Genomic DNA, 19,342 nt, shown 5'->3' with positions numbered 1-19,342 from the left:
TTGACTACTTTCAGGAGACTACTCTGCTTTTCTCATTGTAAAAAGAGCTACAGAGAGACATGTTTGGACGAGAGAATTAAGACTGGACTCTGGAGACTACTAACAGTTATAAGCTAACAAATGAAATCAACAGCAAGATCTGCCCCAGAGAGCATGGGATGAAAAGCAGAAAGCAGCCAAGGGAGAATGATTTTTGCTCCAAATAATGCTCAGTAACTTCTCAAGAGAAGAAATTGTCATAGAAATCCAGTACACAGACCATGACATAAACCAGTCAACTCGAGAAATACTGCTGCTTCTAAGTGAAATCAGTACAAAATACAAGCCTTATTAGCGGTCAGCTGCCTTACAGTGATTCTTACAAAACTGAAGAAGCACTCTTATCTGGGAATTTCACAGCATATAAAGGCAGAGTCAAAGTTTAGGTACACTCTTGCTTATCAGTGAGAACTTTTGCATACCACTTCGACCAAAGGACAATATCATTAGCTGGCACTGATATCAGCCATTTAGCAATCTTAATCGATACATTTTCTTCCTCTTCCTGGGAGAGGTAAGAGTTACAGAAACCATCCTACCAACCCACTAAGGACTCTTCTACTAATACTGAAAGCACATGGAATTCACTCTGGTAGTTCAGTAACACATAATGGATTAAGAGGCTCAATACTTTTCAGTGAAAGGGTGAATAATATTATCCTCCACTGCAGCAAGTTGCTTTAACAATGCAATTAAGCTCTAACTGCAGTCTCAGCAGAACCATCCTTATGCTCAATATAGGATCTAGAAAAATGCTTGTTCTTCTAGCACCAATACTGAATATATGACAGAAGAAACTACTATGAAAAGATAGCTTCGTTTTGACAAATTCATTGCTCATGGCTGAAAAATATGTGTTTTGTATATGCAGCTTGCAGAAATAAACAATCTGATCTCTTGCAGATTCAACACGCTCATTTTCAGCAGTTTTTCCCACATTATTATCCAGTCCTTACCTCCCACCGCTTTACCTACTTTGCACACACTCACTTTTCTGATCTCCACCACTTACTTGGTGCTGACATGACATTCTGAAGCAGAAGATTGAAATGTCTGCTTTTCTGATCTTTGGATAGTTAAAATGTGGAAATAGTCTCTCCCCAAAAAGAACCATTTTACACTGGAACTGCCTCCAAAAGCCACAAGGGAATCACCCAGTGAAATCAGTATTATGTCAATGCTGAGCAAGTAGCAGGCATCCTTGGCCCACCCTTCGTTAGCCAAGGCTGAAACAAGTGACTGTTACAACAAAAACTCCCATGTAGTCTTTGAGGGAGGCAGATCAAGGAAGGAGAGGCAGTACATTTATACAGAATGGACAGAGAAGACACCCAAGGTCAGTAATACTTAAGTAATGTAACTTTTGGGGAAAAAAAAAATCCCTACAAGTATATTTTACTAATCTCTGCAAGCCATCAGGAGTGGTTTTCAGGCCCCAAAACTTCGAATGTATGAGTGTGAATAGTAACATTCTACCAGAGACATTACCTTTACATCCAATTTTGACCTTTCATGGCCTAGCAGCTCAAAACCCCCACATTGCTATTCCAAGTCTGCTTTATTGCTTCATATCAGAATTATCAGAGCCAGCTCCTTTCCTTAGGCAAAAGGCTGGCTTCTACTATCCACTTGGTAAACTCATTAATTCTGAAGCATAACATTATGCTTTTATTAGCCCATCTAATGTAAAAGATGCTATTTTCAACAACTCAGTGCAACAGCCAATGACCTGACTTTTTAAAATTAAAATAAACACCCTCTTTTTTGGTGTTAATATACAAACTAACCAGGAACTAGATCTCCTGGCATGTTTCTGCTAAGGTCAAACTCAGAATTTTGTGCAGTTTAAGACTGTCATAGGTTTTCACAGTTCAAATTTCAGATTTGCTGTGATTCACATTTTATCTACTATTTTTAATATTTCACCCACTACTTTCCTTACTACCCTCTCCAATAAATTAGTACATGATTCTTGGTGTATACACCTAGCACCACAGTATTTTTGTTGATTTGGAAAGCTCCACTAGAAACACTTGCCCAATAGTGAACATAGAAGACAGAAAAAAAAAAACCCTCCAACCGGTTTTCTAAGGTGGAAGTAACACAAAATGAAGCTCCAGCTCAACACAGCCAAGTCCCTCCTCCAACTCACCGTGTCACTCACTTAACACTTCTATGAACTGATTTGTTTCATTAATACAGCATAAAACTATGCCAGCAGAGGCAGGAGGAAGAAATCACAGACTCATGCTGAAGCACAGTTATGGGTTCACTTAACATGTACTTGGTTGCTTGCCACTATGTGCAATTTAACTATAAACGGTGGAAGAGAGCCACACTTAGCTTATTTTGACATGAATAAAATTTAACTTTATTGACAATAATTAAAAAAAGGTTTTCATGCTAGTTTCTAAATCATGCTAGATAATTTAATTTTTTAAGGTTTGAATAAAGACTAAGAAGCCTGAGAGAATGTGCAAATGAAAACTAAAGTATTTTAGAAAGTTGGAGCTCTACATAAACCATTCCAGAATGTCTTGCATATAAATTTAACCATTACCTCAAAACCAAGTAATTTCACGCACTGAATGGTGTCAATGATTATTCAACTGTTATTTCTAATAATTTTACACTTAATTTACTGCTTAAGGATTTTTTTAAAGTTGTTTAATTTACATGAAGAGATAGGCACTGCATATAGATGAAAGTTGAGCTAACAAGACTGCTCACTCTCCCTACCATCTGCCTGAATTAAATATCTTTTTTAACTACTGTAAATGATGGAAATGAGGTTATTTCACTCACAACTGCTCACATCTACAATCTTCTTGAAACAGGTAAGTAAACGAAACTTGGCTTAGAGTGCAAATAATTTGGAAAAAACAGGATTATACGTTTTATCAGAATATATGACTGGCTATCCAAAAACCCAGTTTGGAAGTTTCCAATTTGTGAACGCTTTTATATTGAAATGAAAGAACAGATCAGCAAATACCGGACATCTTTACTTTTTTTATCGCTATTAAGTGATAAATTACTAATGTCTCTGTCAATTGCAGCTTAAGGCAAACATTTTCTGTTTATTAAAAAAAAAAATAAATCTATCAAAAAAGGAATTCTGTACAGCTTTACATTTTTAAGCTAAAACCATGTCAGAGATATTAATGCCTCTACTTAACTACTAACTTTTATGGATGTCATGATAATAATAAAAATACAGCAGCTAATAACTATTAAATCAAGAACAGCATCATTGTCAGAAAGTAATTTTTTCTGGAGTTTTTATACCTCTTTAGTATACTACTCTCAGGTTTTAAACAAACTTGATTAAGTCAATGAAGTATCACTGAGGATTCGAAACTAAAATAATTTTATAGAATAACACTGTTATTGTTTTGCATGTTACTCCTTCAAGTCTTTCTGATGCTGAGTCCAGAATTTTACTTACAATATAAATGCCAGCTTCCAGCACGAGCTCAGAATAGCTGTTAATAATAAAAAACTTTTTCATCCTGACTTAATAAAAAACTGATTTAAAAAAAGAAAAAAAAAATGAAGTAAAGCTAACTTAGAAATATAATTTCTCCCCATAACAGCCAATATCCTCTGATAACATACAAAACTTGGAATCAGTCAGTCAATCCCATGCAACTATTCAATTGTTGAATGAAGGAACACCAGATTCAGCAATCAAAACCCACCTGTTAATGCAACCAGCTTCAAATCACAGGCTGACAGAGTACAAAGGTATTTAGACAACAGAAAATAAAACCTACCTGTTGAACATCCTGTTGAAAAACGCATAGCTGAAGTCGCTGGTGCAAGCGGACCTTTCGATGCTGCCAAATATTTTCCAGTTGGCGCTGGTGGTGCAGTACTTCATGGATGACATCCAGAACATGATGAACGGCTTTTGAGTAGTTGGCAGAAGCAGTGAGGGAATCAGAACTCCCAGGAGTCAAAGGTCTCTGCAGTTTGTCAAGCAGTGACTTTCCGTCTTGGCTCACCTGACCACCAGAAAGGACGAAGAATTACTTGTATTGCCAAAAGCTTGTTAGAATATTATTCCATTCCCCACCCCCTCTCCCCATTTCAAGTGTCTAAGAACTCAGTGAGCAGTGATGAAGAATTTTTTATTCCAGGCACGATTACACGCAGCTACTACAGAAAAAAAAAACCTAAACCATAAATGTATATTCTCCCTCTATGTAAGGTAATTTTAAGAAGTAGCACTCTTCTAAATAACAGCCTGTCTTTCAGTTTTTCGATTACCTTAACAGTGCTTTTCCTTTCAAGTGATTTTTTTTTTTTTTTTAAACAGGTCAAGTCTAACTTAGAATAAATATTCTTCAGCTTGTTCTCAAGTCCACAAAGCACCTAAAATTAAGCATTTTCCCAGAATTATCCTTCCAGGAGCATCTTCATCTGCTGTAAAGTTGAACATGGAGTTTACTTGCTATAGGTTAATATTAGTTTGATGAATACATTTAGACCAACAGATACAAACTTCGGACATTATTTGATCTGACACGACACATAACTTCTAAATTATTACCGATACTGGTAAGCCAAAGGCAAACTGTTGTTATGGCAAACTTAAACCTGATTAAATCACTTAAAACCTTTCCATGCAGCACAGAAAGATAGTCTTTTCCCAAAATGTGTTTAACTACTGATGCTGACAAGTAATATTAGTAATTTCTAATTGTTGCCTTCTCTGATTCACATCACAGCAAAAATATTCAGATTTACCTTGCATGCTAATTAAAATGCAATAATCCTGTCTTACCTGGTCACTGTTAACATTTAGCACTTCCCAAGGCTGCTGAAAGCACTTTTCATTGGTGTTTAACTATTCTGTCACTTTTAGCATGAAGCTCAGAGAACTGTTACAATTCAGTATCATACAACTATCTGTAAAGAACTTTTCTAATAGCTAATCTAACAAGCAGGAAAAATTCATCCAAACCCACAAGACTGGAGTGTAAACAATAGTCTGAATCCATCAAATCAACGACATGTCAGAAACAGAAAATTTGTCAAGGCCTTCCCCCAGTGGCTATTTTCAAGAATTTTCACTAAATCTAGGCACATTTTAAATTTGCTATTCAGTAGTCAAACAGATCTGAATGAAAATTCTTTTCTAATAATTAGTTCATAAGTTAGTTTATTTCTCAGTTCCAATCTAAGCTTTTTCAGTTTAGTAATAAGCATCAACATAGACAATGAAGCTCACTTGGAAAAATAGCTTCTACAAAGTCAAGTCAGGCAGAAAAAGAGTACAGTCCGTAATAGTTATTATAATGATGATATTTTTCTTTTCTGTATCCAAAGCAATTATCTAGTCTTCCAAATATTTCAAGATAATGGACTTCAATTATCTAACCGGAGTCCATGAAATTTAGGTGGAAAAATAATTAATTGTGACAGCCCCATGGTCTGATTAGTTTATTAGCTTTACAAACAAATGATCATGCACATTTCCTCTTTAGAGTTAACACAAAGTTTTCTTCCTTCTCAGTGCATGACTACCTTAAGATTTCAGTGAGATCCATAACTTCATTTATATATATAACTTCATTTAAGGCACAGCTATTGGATTTTCAAGCACACCAGTTATCTAAGATTGTAAGCTAGTAAGTTACATTTCTAGTAATATACAGTAATTATCCTCAGTAAAATCAGACTGTCTAGTCTTAAAAGCATTTACTCTCTTAAAATTACTGTCTTCTACTTTGCAACCAAGTCGTGTTGTCAAGACACTGTAATCTAAAATGAATGACAAAGTGTTGTCATTTCCAGTGTTCCTCTCTCTCTCTCCCCCCACTGTTCATTCATCACAAAATGAAAGGAGCTCCGTGCTGTAACAGAAATGAAGTCATACATCTAATAACGATAAGCAATAGTTCTGTAATATCTTTACACAGAAAGACAACTCCATCAATCTTCAAAAAGGAATGTGTGTTTAACTAAGGCAAAATAAAACCTTCTGTCCAGAGGAGGAACATGACTTGTACATACACATACAACTACTATTTCTGCACCAATTCTGGTTGCTAAAGACGAAGCTATTGCTTTACCAGATAGGGAAAAGTAATGACTTGAAATCAGAAGAAAGTAATCAAATGTTATTGGGGGGGGTGGGGGTGTTAAGCAGTACCAATCAAGATTTTGTTAAAAATCTCTTGCTAGCCCAAAGTCAAAAAAACCCAAACCAAACAACAAACCAGCTTTGAAATACTAAATACTTTTTTTCAAGGTATTTGCCAAAGCAATCCTATAATCTACCCATCTAATTTATTTTCTTTATGCATCACCAGGAAGCAAACAGTATTTAACATGGTAATCCACTGTATTTATCTACACTTAACAGCAGGCTCTAATCCAGTCACATCCCTGAAGAAAAAAAACACAAAAAAATGCAATCCAAACCAAACAAAACCAAACTTTAAAAATCCCACTATTTTAACTTCAATACTTTATAATCATTATTCTGAAGAGCCCTAGCCTCCTTATTGCTCACTGCACTCTCACAGAGCATGCACCCCAGATTGCGTCCCTTCACATAAATCTACTACTAACGTGCTACCTATCTGTTCCTTGTATTGCGCAGGGATCCTACCAATGAAGAGAGGTTATAATGAAGAAAAGAAACCTTCCTACAAAACATGCTCTCAAGAATGAGTCAAAATAGGTACATGTAGTAAGATCACAAGTTTTATCACCAAAAGTATGCTTCAGTATGTCATTAGATCAGTTGACATAGCAAGGTGGCATACAGCAGGAATGGGGATACCAGTGTGTATTTTACACAAAAGAACAACAACTCATGTGAACTCTGGACATCTGACTCAAGGTAATAAAGTTTATGCAGGCCGTAAGATGGCAGGTATTTAAAAAAAACAGTTTTGATATACTAACAATAGGACTGATCATCAGCACTAATCTTACCTTCCTTTACTGCTAAATTAAATGTGACCAGACTTACGATTCAGTTGCCCATAATAGAGCTGGTTCATCAGAAAGTAGTTTTATCTTTAATGTAATGTATAAATCACAACCATTAACTCAATCCTATATGACCTTTTTTAAAAGAAGGTGCAAGCTGTGGCCTAAGCAATCCTGTGTCCACTGACCATTTTTTACCACGATACAATGCATAATTTTATACAATTTTATAAGAACAGAAGCTGCTGTATTTAATCCTGAATAACATCAGTCCAGTTTAACAGCAAAAATAGTTTAACCCCATGATGAGAACAACCCCTGAAAAAGAAAGCAAGAAAAGCTCAACAGGAAATACAGGAAATAGAGACTTCTCACTTCAGCTAACCAAAGCACATGAGAGAAAACAAAATTTGAAGAAAAACAATAGACACTAGTCATTGTTTTCCAGGCCACCTTCAGAATAAGCATTTTATCTTAAGTTGCAAATACAACTATTAGAAATACTGAGAAATACTATTACTTCATTGTGTGCAATATCCAAGATTACAGCAGCAGCATAGGACATGCTTTCTACTTACGAATGCTGACTACATAGGCACACTGGTTCATTTAAGAGTCTTTGAGGCTGGCAGAACTAAGTATATTACCTTCCAGCTTGTCAAGGGACAACCTTTGATGGTTAAGCCTTTTTTGTGAGGCAATTTCAGAGATGGATTTTCAAAACACACTTAAAGCAATCCGTGCCAACAGAATACTTTCCCAAAGAGTCCCCAGCTAGCTTCCCTTCAAGTGTTTAAATGATAGTATCATATTGCTATTAAAAGGCAGTATATGCAAATGTAAATTAAAACATACTTAGCACACTGCATGGGTTGTTTGTACCACACATGGTTCCACCTTGCCTTTTAAGTTTCCTTCAGAAGATCAAGAAGACTTTAACACTTAACTTTTGAACAACAGTAGCAAAGCCCAGCACACAAAATTTTAAAAGTAGCCCGGCACTTGAGTTTCCAACTAATGCACTATGCAACAAATGATGCCAGTTCATGATCCAAACTTAACATTACACCAATTTATCAAGTCAGCAACCTAAGGAAACAAACAGGACACTCACCTCAGAGTAAGCCAAGGTAATATGCTCATATATCCCTTGATGATGATGGATAGCATCTTCTAAATCTTGCAGTTCTGAGGGAAGCTCCACCTCACCACAGGCTTTACACCATGAATCCACATTGCTCATGTACTGCAAGAGAGAAAAAACATCCTGCTTGATTTTGGGTAATATGTTGGTAATATACAAAAGGACCGGCATCTGTGTGACAGCAACTGAAAAGACTTTTTCTAAAGGAAAAAAATTTAATGTATTTCTCTCTGAACTGACCAAAATGAAGCTTATATCAGAATAGAAACAAATACTCAAGTCTGACTATACTTGTCCTTTTAGTTATACGGAACACTTTGAGCCGTTTACAGACAGGCAGGCTTAGTCGCACGTTGGCAGCCTTCAGAATCAATTAAACTGTTGGCAGTACTGATGCTTCAAGTTTACTCTTGCTCCTTTTCTTGACTTTGCAGCTAAATAAAAGTTTACTTCACCCTGCACCTACCATTTCAGATGCGTGAAAGTCCATTAAGATCTTGTCTACACAAAGAGGTAAAACATGCTACAACTTTTCAGTCCAGACCCAGAGCTCTTACCCAGATATTCATGAGGTATCACCTCACCTTTTTTAAATCTTCAGAGAAAACCAAGTTACTTTGCATGTGTGCGCACACACACACAAAGAATTAATGGTGAACTGTTCACTGAAACACTCCATCGTTTCTTTTACTGGAAAGGGAGGCAAGGCAGTGCTAGAGCACAGCAAATTCACATCTCAGTCCCCAAAGCACTAACTTCTACATGCAGAGAAGCACTAAATCCATTTGGCAAGCTACTACAGCATCAAGCACGTAAAGGATTTACAACCTAAGCAGGACTCTCTTAGGACTAACACTGAACTTTGAGCATACAGCTATGTCAGCATAGCTGCTGAAGTCAAGTCTTTCAGGGCAAATTGAGGATACTGCAACAGAATCTCTTCTGAAGACAATCTAAGTTATCTCTAAAGCTTAAGCTGTCTTGACAGACAAGAAACTTCTGTCATGCACAGGAGAAGTTGTGTCAACTTACTTTCGACAGCTAGGGGGCATGAATTTTACACCCTTGTTACACTAGGAAAGGAAAGAAAAAATAACCTGTTTTTCTAGTTTTCATAGCTGTTAAACACAGTACAGCCAAGCACATGTGGAATCTGTAAACTAAATTTGTCCTCTATTCACGTCAAGCTCAAGTTTCAGAAATTTTCAAGAGACCAAGCCATTTCTCTCACACATATCTTAATTCCTGGAGCACATGTAGTTTTTTTTGAGGAAAAAGTAATCCATAGACCATTTCTGGTACTCCATTATTGTTTGAAAGCTGCGAGAAAGGGTGATAGATTACTTAAAGTTTAAGATACTTAATTCTCACTTCATTAAGGGACAAGTTCAAAAATCTCTAACATTAAGCCCTGAACACTAAAAAAAAACTCCATGCGGGACCACAGAGTTAAACCTCTTGCACCGGTCAGCAGGTGCTGACAGCTGGGTGCAGTCTTCACTTTCTCTGACAGTAGGCAGCGACACTTACCTGTCACTTGCAAGACAAGACATGCATTCAAGAAGGGTGTGTTATTTCTTTGGCTGCTTATTTTTTAATCATCTTTTTAGGTAGGTCAAGCGTCACCGGTCTCTAAAGGGGCCATTCCTCTCATTCCAAACCCTCTTTCCTTGAACTCACTCTCCACTGTAATGAAACAGCTAATATATCACAGCTAGGTATCTTACAAAGCAAGTAGGACAATCCATCACAGTTAATCATAAAACGAAAACCACAGAAGGAGCAATTAAAAAGTAAATTAATCCCAGCAGATGCTGCACTATTTTCTCTCATTATTCCCTTTCCTCCCATTTACACTCACATTTAGTGTTGAAAAAGGTAACACCGACCCTTACCACAGCTGCCCCACGCACACACATACAATTTACTCCCCTGACTTCTGATAAACTTCACGCTCTTATGAAAAAGTGCAGCATTTAAGTCAGAGTATACCTATCTGTTCATGTTTTACCATCTCTCTCCTACATGCAGGGCTGACAGTACTTAAATGTAAACCTGAATAACCCAACCAATTAGAAAAGCATCAGTACTGATAAGTTACCACACTGTGTCTATCAAATGCTTCAAGTGGGTTGGTTACTTTTATACCAGAAAACAATTCCTTCATCTCCTTTTTATGTGGCTTTTCTGTAAAACCTGCTAAAAATACTTATGATAGCGGCATCAGTCTATATACTTTACCTCAGTCTGTCTAAGGACAGTTAAATCAATGTCATCACTCATGTAATGAAAAGCAATGTGTACTTGCATCTTGGGATGTTCACATTCCTAATTTCTGCACATTTATGAAGTTGAGTATCTGTGCAGTAGAAATCGGGAAAAAAACTTCTCAAAATAAAGTATGCTGCCTCTCTCTATTTCTGCAGTTACCAACTCCCAAGTGGTTCCATCACTTATTCCAAATTAGAGTTATATCAAACATGAGACCTTTTCTTGGATCCAATTTAGCAAGGCAAATGGAAAGAAAAGTATCTGCAGCAGCCATACAGTACACCAGGGCTTTAGTCAGCCATAACCATCCAAGAACCTCCGCTCTCCAAATTCACCAGAGATGTACAGGGCAGTCTATAATATCAATGAGTGACTCAGCACACACGTAGCAATTTCTTCAGAACTGAATTCCCTCTAGGGGAAAACATGCTTTCACCATCAAGACTATTAACTCGGGGATATTTATTCCTATTTCCCCTACATATACCTCTTCTCTGACAGTTACACACAGTTAATGACTTAATTAAAATAACTGGTATAGGCCTAAAGCTAAAAAGTTTTGTTTCATATAGGAGGAATCTCTTATGGGATACTAAGTAAACATCTCCCACTACAATTTCAGATTCAGAAGACAGTTAATTAACTTCTCAACTTTCAGGCCAGTTCAACTTAGTCTTCTGTAAGCAATTACTGTGAGTTAAATCTTGACAGTCAAGGACCGATTGGGGTGGAATGGTGAGGACAATAGCACAAGCAATGATTTCTGAATGTAGGAAAAGCATTATATTAATACTGACTATACCAATTTCTTCCCTTTCTTTCCACTTAAAAGCTTCATCTAGTTAAGCCTTTATGTCAAATTCATTTTGATTCATATAGTTAATTTGGCTAAGTTCTACCTTGCATTGACATGGGCAAGGCATTTTGTGGAGAATATAAGGGCAGCGGGCTGTCATGAGGAGAAGTGTTTTTTGAGTATCAGCTGAAATCAGCAGAAATGAATGCTCTGGCCTTCTTGACAACCTTTTCAATCACTCTTGTACTTCTTTCTAAATCAAAAGCAAACAGTACAATTCAACATTCCAGCACAGACACTTTTGTTGGTGCCCTCCCCATTCACTAACCTGTTCAGCTTTCTGATGGAAGATGGAGGACATATCCAGTAACGTGCTACGTTCATCCAAGGCTGCAGCAAATGCCTTCCATTCTTGCTCCAACTGACTAGCAATCTGTTTTATTTGCTGTGAAGCATAATGGCCCGACTCAACCAGGCGATTTGCAACTGACATGATGCGGTTTATGTTTACATACACATTCTATGGAGAAGGAAGGAAAAATTAGTGGAAGTTAGCAGACCACTTAAATACAGAGGTATACTTCTATAAAATTCTTCTTTACTACAGCACTGCTTAATAGACTGCATTTATTATCCAAGTTTGTGTGTGCTTAACTTTAGCATCTAGGTGTATAATGTAACAGCCTATCTGTATTATTGACAAGGGAAAAGCCAACTTGAAATGACCAGAGTCCCAAGCTAATGTTAACGGTCAGCTTAAAGTCATATTCTATGAAGACCTATTTTTACAACGAAGCAGCTAATCATATTTTGCAGTATACTCAAGAAGAAGGTTTACAGATGCTCACATCAACAAGATATTCAGACACACACAATATAAGAAAATCAAGGTATAATTAGTAAGTACTTGATCTATATTATGCATGTGTGCAACATCACTCTACAAATCTTTACATCAACTTCTGAAAATATTTCTACTTTTAAAGTAGCAAATTACACAATCCTGAGTTCTAATGATTTCAACATTTTTAGATTTTGTTTTCCTGCCACTACATTGCCTCAGAGCTAGCACTAAAAACTAGACAAATAGAGTCAAAGATCAGAAAGATTCTCTAGCATACTGGCATTACTCAGACGGATCTTAGTCACTCTAATTTTCATTCAAGAGTTTCTGATTCCTGCAAAGCCAGAAACAAGAACACCTCCACCAAAAGGTTTCTGAGTAGCTCTTCCAGAGCTACATGTATTTAACGCTGAGTTGACACTTCTTTTAATTGGGCTAACTCTCATGCATCTAGAATGAAGTTCTTAGAATCACAGGATTGTGATTCTAGGAGACCACCTAGTCCAACCCCCTTGCTCAAAGCAGGTTCAATCACAGCAGGCTGGCACAGGGTCATAGCCCGTGGGGTTTTGAGAACCTCTAAGGATGGAGAGACCACAATCTCTCTGGGCAACCTGTTCCAGTGTGGTTTATGTTTAAATAGAATTTCTTGTATTTCAACTTGTACCTATTACCTCTTGTTCTGATACTGGATACCACGGAGAAAAGTCTGGTTCTGTCTTCTTTACTCCCTCCCATCAGTTATTTATAATTCTATACACTTAAGATCCCTCCTAAGCATTCCTTTATCCAAGGTAACCAATCCCAGATCTCTCAGCCTCTGTGTACTGCACAAGCATGCCATACAGGTACTTCAGAGAAGAACTCTGTCATGGTGACTTCCGAGAAAGAGAATGAGAGCTTTCCACATAATCTTGTCTGTAGGTACATCCTAATTTGTGTGCATACTTGCAGCAACCCCAGCTCAGCCCTGTTTTGTTGATTAGTGTCCCTTTTGTTCACATCACAGGAAACCCTTTGCTTGCCAACCCAGCCTACCGCTTCTCACTTTATTATTGGTCCTCTTCTCCCTCTCCCATCATTCTTACCCTAAAGTTCTTGTTATCAGGTTGTCCAGCCTGCTAGCAAAGATACTTGTGCCCCACTTAGTCAAATAGCAATCCTTGATCCTCAGAGAGAGGGTCCCATGATTGTAGAAACCAAAACCCTGTTGCCAACATCAGCTGTCTGAACAGTTGTTGACTTGCAGGATCCATCTACCCTCTCACCAGCAGGATTGAGAAGAAAACCAGCTGGGCTCTCATGCCCTTGACCATTGCCTCTGGAGCCACATAGTCATACTTGAGACTTTCCAGGTCACCCCGGCAGTAGTGCTGGTGCTCACATGGAAGAGCAGCATGGGGCAATAATCTGAAGGCTGGACAAGCTTTAGCAGTCTTTCCACGAAGTCCCAAATCAGAGTCCCTGGCAAGCAGCAAACTTCCACAGAGAATGAGTCAGTTGGCAGATGGGGGTCTCTGTACCCTGCAGAAGGGAGTCTCCCATTACTATCACTCGCCTCTTCCTTTCGGTGCTCGTGCGTGGCTCAGACTCAGATGGCACAGATCCTTTATTTGACAGCTCCCAGCTCCTCATCAGCCACGAGGTCAGTGAACCTATTCTGTAGCTGCAAGTCTTCAGCTGGAGCAGAAACCTTCCTCCTAGAGGTAAAAGCCATTGTCTTCCAACCTTCACCATCATGGGAGTTTCCACTTCCCAAACAGACAGGCACAGACTCTGCCTGACCCTCCTTCTTTCAGTACCATTGGTAGTTTGGGCTCTGCTGCAGAGTGTTGGAAAAGATCTGGTCAATCTCTTTCTCACTATCTCTGATGCTGTGCAGACTGCTTACCTCCTCCTGCAGCTCCTTTACTTGGTGACACAGATCCTTAATAACACTGCACGTCCTGTGGGCAAGGAAACCATCTCCTGCTGCCCCAGCCTTGGCAAGGGACCACAGACATTCCCCAGAGGCCCGGACCCACAGAGCTGCATCCTCCTTCCGCAGCTCCCTCTGGGTTGAGGCCTCTGATGTTACAGGGATAGTCGGTCCAGCAGTAGCTGGGGACTGTGCCCTGAGGCGCATCACCATCATTGCCAAGGACATGGATGCTGTCCTGGGCAGAGTTACTGGCACTTTCTGCATGAACTGCAGCATCCACTGGCTACTTCTGCTAGCTGCACTCATTCTTGCCTATATCCTAGAAATCTACATGTGAGGCCAAACTGCCAAACACTGTCATACAGAACAGTTGGGAAGAAAACAACAAACACCATTAAGATCTCAACGCTCTGCAGTGAAATACATTTCCCTCTTGTCCACGCACTGCTTTCTGGAATGCCAGCATGCAGGAAATCCTACGGAGCAGTTAGCTACCTGCCAGCAGCAGCATCGCAACCTTCCCCAATCAAGGGTTGAGGAATTGAGTCCAGTGAGCCAGGGACACAAGTGACTGCAAAAAGCCTCAGTAAAGGCCACAGATAACAAGTGACAGAAGAACAAAGCCTGAAATTCCTGGAAAACTACACGGTTATATTACTACTGACAGATGTTATGAGCGGCCTGTGCCAAAATCTGACTATACTGCTGCCAGTAAGAGAGATCAGGGAGAACGCTGGCACGTGGATACCCACCGTCATGAAGATGCTGAGCATATGAGGTGGAACCATTACCTGTCGGTGTTGAGCCACTGCCCAGAGCCTGACATAGACTGACTGAAGCAAGTGTTGCAGTTCTTCCAGGCTTCACTGTGCTGACTCACCTGAGTGGTAACTGGCACAGGTCTCTATTAATTGTAACTGTATGCACGTATGCAAGCAGAAGCATACGTGACAGCCTACGCCTCAGCTTGTCCACTTAAATTGAGCACAGCACTGTCATGTTGGCTGTTTGTCCTTCATGTACAATACTACCTTTTCATCTTTTAGGTTATGCCACGCATCTATGCTCTCCTCTTAAGCATAGCTGAACAACTGGAAGAGAACAAAACTGCTATTTCCAACAAATTTTAAAAGACTGGAGAGCATTTAGGCCTATTAAAGTGTATGTAGCATAAATATGAGATGGCTAAATGAATCCAGAAAGTCATTATATGGTCTTTACAGTGGTGTGGAAAAAACCCAAGTGTCAAACCAGAAAACAATAAAAGCTGTATTAGACTGCCATTTGAACTGTTTGTGTATTATAATAAAAGAATTTTGGAAAATCTGGAACGTCAGTTAGATATGAAGGACAAGGCACCATAAATGTGAAGTTAAACAAATTGAGACTGAGCTGTGGTTAAAACGCATTTGTTTTCCCATGGCAATCTGGCTTCACAAGTGTGAGAGAATACCCCCTGTTGCAGTACAAATATGAATATGCTGACAGTTGAACACTTTCCAAGCTATGTAAACCACATTCCTTTCCACAAAAAAAAAAATTTACAATAATCTCAGCCTTCCCTCCCCCCACCATCGTATCCCTCACTACCTGATATATCTACTAGTTTAAGTTTCAGTATTTTAGAATGCAATGACCCAAAAGAGACAGCTGTAGTTAAGGAAGAAAAGAATCTTAAGTAGCAGCTCACTAAAATTGGACTGTCTTTAAGTGATCCTTGAAGGTTAACAAATTTTGATCAATTTTCTAAAAGGACAGGCAGGTCCACTCTCATTATTATACGACAAATGTTTGAGAAGCACTGTTCCAAGTAAGCTGGTGCTCATTCCCAAGGGACTGACATCTTATTCATTGCATGGATTTACATTGTGGTTTTAGTTAAAGAAGTAACAGCTATCAGGTAATAACAAGACTTATGCAGCCATCTCATTTACATCATATGACTCTGCATGAAACATCTGCGGCTTCTAAATGCCTATCAACTGTCTAAAAAGTGAAAGGCTAAAGCGATGCTGCATTTCTTTCATCGTGTTACATACGACTATTATAACAAAACTAAAAAGGGAACAATTCAAGTTACTGCATTACAGTACATACAGTAAGTACACAAGTGTACTTAGTATGATTATTTTCTCTCACAATGCCCTTTAGCCAGAAGCTGAAAAGACACCTTACAATATCTGGAAAGCTCCTCATTGCAGAATTATTCCCTAAAGGAAGTGTACATATAAAAAAGCATTGCTCAGCAAGGCAACACAGATTAGTAGCCTAACACAAGCTGTAGTGCACTGTGGGGTTCTTTGGTGTGTGCCTGAAAGGCAGATACACAGGGGAAAATATAGGTGACAGCCTGCCAGCTTAACTGAACTTCTATGACGCTCAATGCAAAATAAAGCTGGCAGATGCCCTGAAGGTTCTATTTTATTTCTTGATTTTCCCAGACCCATTTAGAAAATGTTTGTTTAGCCCTAAGATTTCAAACAGTAGTTTTCTGACACAGACACTATTAAGCACACAGTGTTAAAAACAACCACCTCAGTGACACGGTCCATAAGCGTCGTAACTGGCACCTCTATACAGAGAGTTTGAACTATTTGGCTGTGATGGAAATATTTTAGCAATGGAATTTCCAAATCATCTGCCACGTCACACACAAATGGCCACCAAGACAAGGTGTAGCATTAATGTGTGAAATAACACCTCTTTTAGTGATTTAAATGTTTTCTAACATCTCTTCTATTCTCACTCCTGCAGCAACAGTAAAACTCTCAGTTTGGGAATCATAACTCCAAAGATGAGGTATCACTTGTTCACTCCCCTTAAAGACCCAACTCAGCAACATCCAGACTAAAACTAAGGAAAGTCTTTAACCTGTTCTTCAACTACAAGGATCCTCAAAACATTCTCAGGTAACTATTTAACCATTGCTATCAGCACTGGAATGAGTGAAATGTAATTTCCTCTAACTTTCTTCAAATTTATCATCTCTCTTTCCTTCTTTTTTCATGGTGGACCTGAGGAATTTTACTGCAAGACTATACAGTCCAAAACCAACATCACCTTCTTTCCTCTCATATTTTTCACTTACCTTCACTTTCTCATAGTAAATGCCCATGCCTTCAACCTCTCCTTACAGCCGTGTCATTTTCATCTGGATGTTCCCCATTAGAACAGTAAGCATGGGGCTCTAAATTGCACCTAGTTCTCTAGTAGGTTCAACTGAATCAGAGTAATTCCTTTACAAATCTTAAGTTCAGTACTCCCTTAAGTATCAAGAGTAAGTAAGATTTGCTTTTTGCAGTAACATCACTGTCTATTCCTTTAGTTCATGATCCATTGACATGAACATACTTGTTGCTGTCTTAACACCTCATCAGCTGATTGCTTTTTAAAATCTGTTTATTTGCTTCTTTCTTCTTAAGGGTCACACATCTAGCCTATTCTATTTAACCTTGTTGACTCTGAAGCGCTCCTCAGAAGCTGGAAATAGCCTGAACTCATTTTGCCTTTTCAGTCTCTTCTCAGGTTGGTGACATCCAGACATCATGTCCAAGCATTAACTGCTCTGGCACCAGAAAGATTCCTTTACAGATGTGCACTCAAAAAAAACATCCTCCCAGTCTGATCAGGATCTACAGCTGTGCATTTCCTAAACTTCAAGAACATCATAAATTCATGGTTTGCTTAAACTATGATTATTCAAAACTACCAAAAACTTGACTGAATACATTTTACATACTCTACTGCCCCATCTCTACTCAGACTGTTAGACTGGTTGGAAAGTTGATGGATTTTACCACTTGACTTTTATTTATTTATTTATTTTTATTGAAAGCTTTGCCTAAGCAATCTATTAGTTAAAAAAAACAAAACAAAACACAAAACCCAAGTAAAACCAACCCCCACCCCCCCAACCACAAAACAGACATGTGCCCCCCAAGATAGAAGAGCTAGCTTACTACTGTTCACCATTCTGTACAGTCTTTCATGAAAATTTGCACTTCAAAGCAATCTGAGGAAGAATGCACAATTCACAACCTGTGGTCTTGCTCTCATTTGCTGAAGTCTCAAAGGACCCAGGGTGGTGTAGAAGTCACATGGTGCTTAAGTCTGTCTCAAGCAACAACTCAGTATGGTTACCAAAACAAATATTTAAAATAAAAAGAATCTCAATATCAAGTAGTACAAAGGAAGAGGAAAGTTACACTAGCCATCAGCTAAGCTGATTCTGCCTCACCTGACCTTCTTAATGTTTTCATTTGTACCAATCCCTGTGGGTGGATTTGAGCATGCCAAGCAAGTCATCTTTGTAACTTTTAACTCTGTAAACCCAGCGATATTCAAGTGTTGTGTTCATACTTTTACTTTAACCTCCAGTGCCCATCTCTGACACTCTCTTTTTAGATGACGTTATTTGATTACTACCTTGATAAAATGGTTTAGCACATGCATACAACCTATTCTGAGAACATTAATCAACTTAGCAATATGCTTATAATTGACAGGACTTTTTGGATTATGGTTAACAAACACAGCTTCTATTAATGGTTCTATCAGTCCCAAGACAAGTAGTCATAGCATGCCCTTTAACAGTAGCCAGTGTCAGCTTTCTCCAGAGAAAGTTTCTTTTGCTTACATCACTTTCCAATCATTTTGACCCTCACCAGTGCAGTGAGGAGCACAGTTAAGCTGTAACGAAAGCAAGGCCATTTCGTCTAGCAAGAAGAGTAGAAGAAAATATTCAAGTACATAACATCCTCCTCCACCTCCCCCATATTTCACATCACTCCTTTTGTTTCCCTTGTGTCCCAGCAGACATACGGAAAATGGCAGGAAAGAATGGACAGACACAGAATCAGTCTCTCCCACTCTTGCATGCAAGACTGACTAATTGTATAATCATGGGTACTTTGCTTTTGCAGTTCAAAAATTCAACAGACAATTTTTGTATTTGCAAATGCTATGATGCCTTATTTGCAAGTTTCTCCCTTAAAAGGGACTAAAAACTTGTTTTGAGAAGTGAAACATTGGTTTAGTTGCCCAAAGAGGAACTTCAAGCTGAAACTGAGTATTGCTTAACTAAAATCTCAGGACTTGACAACAGCAATTTACTGTTGCTGAAAGCAGGCCTTTTAAATTGTACTGAAAATCCATCCTCATCTTTAGAGAAGAGAATCATTGTGAGTTTATTTTTCCTCACAGTTAGGGAACATGGGATCTACTTGCCCCATAAAGACAGAGTCTTGACATTTATCAGTGCACAGCCTCTTGAATTCAGTAACAGCACGTCACATACCTACAGCTGCATGTGTGAGCTATGGTTCAGACAGCAGCCTTTTTAGCCACATCAATCCGTGTGTTAAGCAATGGTAACCAAAT

General features: G+C 38.6%; 1 protein-coding gene across 1 annotated transcript in view; it reads right to left on the bottom strand.

Annotated features, from left to right (window-relative positions):
* TRIO (trio Rho guanine nucleotide exchange factor) overlaps positions 1–19,342 on the bottom strand; it is a 247,376-nt gene that overhangs the window by 138,250 nt on the left and 89,784 nt on the right. Inside the window, exons 7-9 of the mRNA XM_086468999.1 lie at positions 11,527–11,718; positions 8,102–8,233; positions 3,816–4,046 (exon numbers count right to left, since the gene is read on the bottom strand). Coding sequence (XP_086325125.1) covers positions 3,816–4,046; positions 8,102–8,233; positions 11,527–11,718 — 555 coding nt within the window. The remainder of the gene's footprint in view (positions 1–3,815; positions 4,047–8,101; positions 8,234–11,526; positions 11,719–19,342) is intronic.

This window comes from Leptosomus discolor, chromosome 8, assembly GCF_034619465.1.
Source record: "Leptosomus discolor isolate bLepDis1 chromosome 8, bLepDis1.hap2, whole genome shotgun sequence".
Lineage (NCBI taxonomy): Eukaryota > Metazoa > Chordata > Aves > Leptosomiformes > Leptosomidae > Leptosomus > Leptosomus discolor.
The sequence above is the reverse complement of the archived record's forward strand: the minus strand, read 5'-3'. Positions and strand labels throughout refer to the sequence as shown.